Source organism: Alnus glutinosa, chromosome 10 (genome assembly GCF_958979055.1).
Source record: "Alnus glutinosa chromosome 10, dhAlnGlut1.1, whole genome shotgun sequence".
Lineage (NCBI taxonomy): Eukaryota > Viridiplantae > Streptophyta > Magnoliopsida > Fagales > Betulaceae > Alnus > Alnus glutinosa.
Genome location: NC_084895.1, coordinates 397170 through 406399, shown reverse-complemented (window position 1 = coordinate 406399; position 9230 = coordinate 397170). Strand labels below are relative to the sequence as shown.

At 36.2% G+C, this 9230-nt stretch overlaps 1 protein-coding gene across 1 annotated transcript; it reads left to right on the top strand.

Annotated features, from left to right (window-relative positions):
- Nucleotides 1-3219: 3219 nt before the first annotated feature.
- On the top strand, nt 3220-6026 carry LOC133880742 (subtilisin-like protease 3). The gene is made up of 3 exons (XM_062319735.1): nt 3220-4378; nt 4590-4595; nt 4882-6026. Exons 1-3 carry the CDS (start codon nt 3253-3255, stop codon nt 6024-6026), a joined length of 2277 nt encoding a protein of 758 aa, XP_062175719.1. The 5' UTR covers nt 3220-3252.
- Nucleotides 6027-9230: the final 3204 nt, after the last annotated feature.

Sequence of the window (9230 nt, the reverse complement as noted above, 5' to 3'; positions counted from 1 at the left end):
CCAGACGCACGAAGCCTTATAAGGAAATTACTTGCAGCGGACGTGCGACCGTCCGGACGACGTTGTCTCACCGTCCAGACGCAGCTCTTAAACATGAAAGATTTTCAACGAAAATCTCAAAAATTCTGGTCGCACAGTTGTCCGTCCAGACGGCCCATGTCCACCGTCCGGACGGCACCCGCATATATCACTGCAGTCGCCCATTCTGCACCTCAGCCTATAAATAGAGGCCCCTGGGCATTGAGAACGGCAAGAATTCGGTATTGAATTCCACAAGTGCTTAGAGAAGTTATTTTGAGAGATTGTTGAGCTGATTAAGTTTCCTCTGAAGCCATTGCAAGTGTGATGTTGATGCGCTACAACTGAAATCTATCTTAGGGGTTGGCCCTAAGGTAAAGGATTCCATTGAAGACCCCTTCAGGTAAGATACCTAGTTGGGAAGCGTTCGTGTTGGGTTACAGTTAAAGAGCAAGGTACGACCACTGCATCGGGCATATGTGAGTGTTACTATCTTGTATCTAGCTTTGTCTTCTGAATAGTGGATTTCCTGGGTTTGGCTGCCCTGGAGTGGTTTTTCTCATCTTGAGTTTCCACTTCGTTAACGAAAATCTTGTGTTGTTTATTTTCCGCATTGTTTACTTTTGTTAACACTTTGTGCACACACTTGTTATTTATTATTAGAAGTCAATTGCATCTTTCAGATTCCTTTAACTTAGAGCTCATTTCTAAGTTAGACTTCAATGGTTGATCAAATTACACAAATACTCTAAGAGAGTTAGCACATCTAACAATTTCAGCCTAAACACCCTCTCTTAGCACACAAGAATTCAATATTGAATTCTTTCAATTACACAGCCTATAGCCTCTTTAAATAGGCTTCAAGAGAACCTAATTTGACAAAAACTCAAATTTCCATAGGCGGCGTCTGGACAGGACATTGGGCGTCTGGATGGTAACCAGCAATTCTTCATAATTTACTAAAGCTCGTCCGGATAGCTTGCCCTAGCGTCCGGACTGTTGTGTAGAATACCTCCACTGTTCGCAACTACCGCATTTGCGTCCTGACACTTGTGTGAACATGTGCTCTCTGTGAGTCACGTCCATTGGGCGTCTAGATGGCTGCACGAACACTAAGTCATTGTGGTTTGCGTCTGATACACGTTGTTCTAATGGGACAAAAACACTGCTTGGCTTTCGAACGCTTTCTCTTGGCCGTCCGGACGATCACAAGGGAAAACCAACTTTGACATCTATAAAGTTGCCAGAATCTTCATTGTCTCAGAATCTTTCATTTCTTGAGTTGTATATTGTAGATCTTGCATTGTATGATTCTTTCCATGCTAGAATAAATATTCTGCAATAATATCTGAAATAGACTCTAAATTACAGTGTCCCTGAAAAGTCAGTGTCCAGAAAAGAAAGTGTTTTTGTCTACCAGAATGTTGCCAATAAAACCAACAAAAAGCAACTAGTAAAACAATATTCATAGGGCGAGGAAACAGTGGTTGGCCTTTTTTTGAGAGCTATTCTTTTTTAAATAAAATACTTTTGAGTGTGTTGCAACAATTTAAGTTTAATTATGGAGTCAAAGCTCTTTCTCATTAATGAAAAGATTACAAGATTATTTATTTTTTATTTTTTTATTTTTAAAAAAAGTCTAATTATGGAGTCAAGAATATTAGTTACAACATATATTCATTTTAATTCGGATCCCTATTTAAAGTATACTACCACTATATATCATGTCTCCTTATCCTAAGTAATAAATATATATATATATAGCAAGAGATAAAGATAGTATATATATATGGCTGGCTTCTAAGGACATGCACAACAACAAAATATAGTCCCAAATCATTTACATATATTGCCACGTTATTTAGAATTTTTAAATGGTGTGATATCATATAGAATTAACTTCAACAAAATAAAATCTAAACCGTAAAATAGTTCATCTCCATTTCACTCCAAATTGAGAATAATCTCGATATTTGTGTACAAAACTCTGTATAGACCAACGGAAACCCTTAGTTTTCAAATTTTCTTTAATTTTTTTTTATTAAGTTACATATATAAGAAATGATTCTTTACACTCTGACGTCCATCTTGTGTATATTTTCTCTGAGTTGGCATGCTCTAACCACCATTAGTGTTTTTTCTTTTCTTTTCTTTTTCAGTTAGAGGTAAATGGAACATGCCAACTCAACGAAGATGGATGCCAGAATGCAAAGAAGCCTTTCGATAAAAATATATGTATTTTGAGGCTTAAAAACTAGGCTTGACCCCATCAAACATAGGTTTAATCCTTTGGCTCGCATAAAAAATGGATTAAATCATAATTGACTACAAAATAATTAATCTCCATTTTACTCCAAATTAAGAACAATCACGATATTTGTGTACAAAACTATGTATAGACCAATGGGGACACTTGGTTTTCAAAGTTTCTTTAATTCTTTTTTTATTAAGTTAAATATATAAGAAATGATTCTTTGCATTCCGACGTTCATTTCGTTTACATTTTTGCTAAGCTGGCATGCTCTAACCACCATCGATTTTTTTTGCTTTTTCAGTTAGAGGTAAATGGAACATGCCAACTCAACAAACATGGACGCCAAAATGCAAAGAAGCATTTCTATAAAAATATATGTATTTTTAGGCTTAAAAACTAGGCTTGACTCCTATCAAAAATAGGTTTGACCCTTTGACTCCTATAAAAAAATGGCTTAAATCATAATTGGCCTGGAAAATAGTTCATCTCCATTTCACTCTAAATTGGGAACAATCTCGATATTTGTATACAAAACTATGTATAGACCAACGAGGACCCTTGGTTTTCAAATTTTCTTTAATTTTTTTTTTATCAAGTTAAATATATATAAGAAATGATTCTTTGCATTATGGCGTCCATTTTGTGTACATTTTCGCTGAGTTGGCATGCTCTAACCACCGTCGGTTTTTTTTTTTTCTCCTGTTAGAGATAAATGGAACATGTCAACTTAACGAAGATGGATGCCAGAATGCAAAGAAGCTTTTCTATAAAAATATATGTATTTTTAGGCTTAAAAACTAGGTTTGACTCCTATCAAAAATAGGATTAACCCTTTGAATCCTAATTCTGTCCCTTACTATATATATATATATGTGTGTGCATGGGAATCGATGAGATGAGACAAAACAACAGCCCCTTCTTGCACAACAAACATGGAGAACATCATGAAGAGGGGACTCTTGCTTCTTAGTCTAATCTTCATGGTTAATCTCTCACCAATAATAATATTGGCTGAAGAAATGATGGAGCCATATGATGATCAAAAGCAAAACAACTCACAAGTATACATTGTTTATGTGAAAAGGCCGGAGGAAAGAAAATGGTATGAGTCATTGTTTATGCAATCAGATGATACAGAGAGCTGGTATGAGTCATTTTTACCTACAAACACCAATGGCTTGGAGGATGATGAGCCGCCACGGATGGTTTATTCGTACCGAAATGTGGCGACTGGTTTCGCGGCGAGATTGACTGCCGAGGAAGTGAAAGCCATGGAAAGTAAGGATGGATTCATTTCGGCACGGCCGGAAAGGATTCTTTCATTGCAAACAACTCACACTCCTAACTTCATGGGCTTGAACATTCAGGCGGGGGGATTTTGGGAAGGCTCCAATTTTGGAAAGGGTGTGATTATCGGTGTTTTGGATACCGGGATATTGCCGACTCATCCTTCGTTTAGCGACGAAGGAGTGCCTCCCCCGCCTGCGAAATGGAAAGGGAGGTGTGAATTCAATGGGACAAATTGTAACAACAAATTAATTGGTGCAAAAGTTTTTCAACATGGAAGTCAGCAAATGGAATCCACAGCAGTTGATGTCGAAGGGCATGGGACTCATACAGCCAGCACGGCAGCCGGGAATTTTGTGAAAGATGCAGGTGCATTTGGGAATGCTAAGGGTACTGCGGCTGGGATGGCACCTTACGCGCACTTGGCAATCTACAAAATATGCTTTGAATACGGTTGCAGTGAAAGTGACATTTTAGCCGCAATGGACTCCGCCATTGACGATGGTGTGGATGTGCTTTCCCTTTCTATTGGCGGAGGCTCCGAAAGTTTCAGCCAGGACGGCCTTGCAGTGGGTGCATTCCGTGCAATCCAAAATGGAATTTTTGTGAGTTGTTCAGCAGCGAATAATGGTCCACTCCTTCAATCTGTATCGAACGAGGCCCCATGGATTCTCACTGTTGGAGCAAGCACCATTGACAGAAGCATAAGGGCAATAGCAAAACTTGGAAATGGGGAAGAATATGATGGCGAATCCCAATTCCAACCTCAAGATTTCAATCCAAAAATATTGTTGCCTCTTGTTTATGCAGGCGTAAATGGTAATGTTAAATCACAAACTACTTATTTTAAAAGTTTAAGCTTATATAGGAAAGTATTTAATTTAGATTCTAACACTCATTCTCACGTGTGGGTTAAGATTATTCTTTAATACACGATTCTCAATACGTAAAATACTTAATTGAAGTGAGAGGTGAATGACAAAAACATAATTCAAATTCAAAACCTCTACTATAATATCATATTTTCAAGGGTATGGTTAGGATTTAATACCAAATCCTAACAGATGGGGGAAATTGCATCAAATTATAAGTTCGAGTGGTGAAATTGAGAATTTTTAAACTTTAGGGAGTCATTTCAAAACTAGTGAAAGTTCAAGGAAATTTTGTGAAGTTTTTCCATTTTATTACTATATGCTGCTATTGATTTTACATTACCGGCATATATATATTCCCAACACGTGGAATATTTAATTGAAATAAGAGGTGAATGACAAAGACATGATTCAAATATATCATGATTAATTTAATTCATATTCTAACAGGTGACAATTCATCCGCTCTATGCGCCTCGGGTTCATTGGAAGACATTGATGTGAAAGGAAAGGTAGTGCTGTGTGAGAGAGGTGGGATTGGAGGAGTGGATAAAGGCAAGATAGTTGCACTTGCCGGTGGAGCTGCCATGATTCTCATGAACCAAGAGCTTCATGGCTCTAGTGTTTTCGCTGAACCTCATGTGCTTCCCGCTACACATGTCAGCTACGCTATGGGGTTGAAAATCAAAGCCTACATCAACTCAACCGCATCACCAACAGCCACAATCTTGTTTAACGGAACTATAATTGGGGGGGATAATCAGTCATCCGCTCCAACAGTTGCCTCCTTTTCTTCTAGAGGTCCAAACAAACAAAGCCCAGGAATTCTGAAACCAGACATCATTGGACCTGGCGTTAACATTCTAGCTGCGTGGCCGGTTTCTATGGAAAACAACTCGAATACGCTATCAACATTTAAAATGATTTCTGGCACCTCAATGTCATGCCCTCACCTTAGTGGCATTGCAGCTTTGCTCAAGAGTTCACACCCTGACTGGTCGCCGGCCGCCATCAAGTCTGCAATCATGACCACTGCTGACTCACTAAACCTTGGAGGAAAGCCCATTGCAGATCAAACGGTTCTTCGTGCCGATGTCTTTGCCACCGGGGCAGGCCATGTTAACCCATCAAAAGCAAACGATCCGGGGCTTGTTTATGACATCCAACCCAACGATTACATTCCTTATTTATGTGGTTTACAATACACAGATGAAATGGTAGAGGTTATTCTGAATGTGAAAACTGCGGGAACGATCAAGTGCTCAAAAGTGAAAAGCATACCTGAAGCACAGCTGAATTATCCTTCGTTTTCAATTACACTTGGGTCTAGCTATCAGAGTTACACACGGACGGCGACGAACGTTGGTCGAGCTAACTCAACTTACACTCCCGAGGTTTTGGTTCCTCTAGGGGTAGGCATAGACATAGTACCTAAAGAGCTCAAATTCACTGAGGTGAACCAGAAGGTGACTTACAGAATGACATTCATCCCAATCGGCAATGTCAAGCAGGGTTTTTCTCAGGGATATATCAAATGGGTTTCTAAATCTAATAAATACTCCGTTAGAAGTCCAATATCTATCACTTTCATATAAGAAATAGGCACCAATATTCTAGAAAACTTGAGAAATGCTAGAGCATTTACTACTGCGGTCCTTTTTGGGTCCTTCTGTATCAACATGACACTTTATTTTTATTATAAAAATAGGAAAGAGAAATCAAGTTCTAGTTTTTTTTTTTTTTTTTTATTAAAATCAATATGTCATATCAGCACAAAAAGACCAAAAAGAAAGATTACAATAAATGCTCTGGCATTTATTAAAAAATTTATAGATTCACCGCTCTATTTGAACAGTGTTATGCATTGTTTCTCACCATTTAATCAACTGGATCTATGTTTCTCTCCCTCTCTCAATCTCTCTCTCTTTTCCTAATTTAGTCGTATCCCATAACATTGTAACTTTTCATGTTGACCATGTATCATTCATAAAACTTGCATATCAAAGAGCCTTAATGAAAACAACAGTATAACATTAATTAGTATTTAATTAGAAAATAGACTTTTCATAATAGGATCCAAACTACCAATTTACTTTACATTTTCTTTTCTAAAATTCTAGCACATGATAATGGAAAATATTAATTAAACCACAACATGTTAAAGTATATATACCATATTCACAAGAAAATAAATAGAACATAGGCATTTCTTCATTTCGATTATTACATTGTTAAGTGTGTAACGCCCTAGATTTTAAGATATAACGTCTTAAATAGAATTTAAGACTTGTGGCAATCAATCCACATTTGTAGTCGCTTGATCCACCACTTTTAACTGATCAATCGCTCGATCGACAATACCTGTCGCTCGATCGACCTGTTGATCGATAATCATTTTATGTCGCTCGTTCGACATTATTCTGAGAAATGAATATTTATGTGCCACCTATCCTAAATGGCTGTGTGATTAATCATTGCATGCTATAACTCATGCAATGACTCACACTCAACAGCTAAGAGTATTATTGGAATGTAATAATATTAATGAATTATTAAATAAACGGACTAAATATTTTAGTGGGCTAATTAATAATATTATTGGTCTATAATATTATTATATAATAATCATTATTGGCACAATATTATTTGGTATAATAATATTGTCAGTGATATTATATTATGAGAATAATAATATTTGGTATGAAACAAACTAGACGCAAAAAGAACTTAAATTGATATTTTAATCAATTAAATTAAAATAGTAATAAAAATCTGAGATAATAATATCCGCGATAAAAAAAAAGTAAATAGTAAATTTTGAATAAATATTTACAGATTAGCCCAAGTTAAATTAACTGGATAAAACTTAACCTTGAATTAATTAAATATTTTACCTTTTAACTCTGATAAAATTAACTGAGATAAAATTTAATTGGAGTTAATAAAATATATCAAGAAATATAACCCTTATAATTATTACTAAGATACCGTGAGTCATCAGTTTCATCATCTTTTAGCTTGATGAATAAGTCTTCCTCTTCTATAAAATCAACACCAGCTCTCTTCTTCTCTTTTTAATCTTTCTTTCTTTTTCTTCTTAATTTCGGATGCCCATGTCTTCTTCTTTCTTCTCTCTCTCTTTCCCGTTCTCTTTCTTTCCCGTTCTTCTTTTGCTCTCCACGCCCGGAGACAGAGAGATAGTGAATTTGGTTGTGCATTTGATTTCATGATTATGGATCTATTTATTTGGTTCTGAATTTGATTTTACATATTTTACATATTTTAATTAAACTTCTTAATAACGAGTTGGTAGGCAGAGGAGGTTATAGGCCAGTGGTGGGACCATCAAATCCCGGTTGAACCTAATAAATAACCTAACGCTGGGACCTTTGGCTTCCAGTAACAAACCAATAAAAGTTAAGTGAGGGGACGGCAATCCCGAGCTAACACGCTATACCGGACCTATGCCTTCGCAAACAAGTTGTGTGCAAAAGATGATTAATTAAGACACTGCATTAAAACTGTCACGTTACTGCTTTATTATTTTATGTATATTCAATTCATGCCGGGAACGTGAATTGCGTATACATATAATGATAGAGTTATATATTCATTGTGTTGCATTACATAAATAAGTGCATATTCATTATATTATTGAAAGCAGTAGATTGACCCATATATTTATATATGGGCGATAGTCCATTATGCAGGTACAAAGGTTATTAAATTAAAGGATTAGATTATGTTAGCATTGAAGAGTTAAAGCTGATATTAATGTAACTGATGATTTTCCTATATTGTTTGTATTCTTTTGGAAAGTAGTATACTTAGAGGAATACTTGTATTTGATAGATTTTTCATGTATGTTCTTAGTGTCATCAATGACACTTATTTCAATGTATAGTTGAGCGATTTCAGAATGAATTTCTAGTAGTACTTCGGTCAGCTCAATGTGTTATGATTCCTAAGTTGTAAAAGAAAAATTATATTTTGCTGCTAATTTATACTCTGATGACGCCAGTGATGATGTCATAACGATACGTGAAAATTTGAAATTTTCACTTACGTCTTTTTGTAAAAGGCAGGTCGTTACAAAGTGTATTGCCTCTGCTTAACCATTATATAGTTAAGAGCATCTCCCCTACTTAACCATGATTTGTTAAGCATATTGCCCCCCACTGAACCACTAGGTTTGCTGGTCGTATTGCCCCTTGAGAGGGGGGGCAAATTGAAAAAAAAAAAAAAAAATGGGAGAGCAAAACTAAAAAAAATAAATAAATAAATTAGGGGTAAATTTTTTTTTTTTTTTTTTTGTGGGGGGGGGGGGGGGGGGGGGGGGGAAACCTTGGGCTTGGGGGGGCAGGCTCCGCCCCTGATTGCCCCATCCTAACACTGGATTGTTAAGCGTATATCATCCACTTAACCTCTGGGTTTGTTAATTAAGTGTATTGCCCCCACTTAACCATTGAATTTGTTAAGCGTATTCCCCCACTTAAGAATTGGGTTGTTGAGTGTTTAACATAACCCCCACTCAACGCTCTAGATCATGGCAAAATAATTTCTTAGAGTCTTTATTTTCATTTCACTAAACTTATACTTTTTCGTCCAAACCTTTTTTCTCCCAAAGTTCATTTTTTCTTTTAAATCATGTAAACTAAATATAATATACATTAGCATATATGAATATAATTAAATTCACAGGGCTCATTATCAGATAAAATATGCATGTAGCAATACATAATATCATAAGACATGTAAAACAATTTGATAACTATCTATCAATATGTTTTCGCTTACAA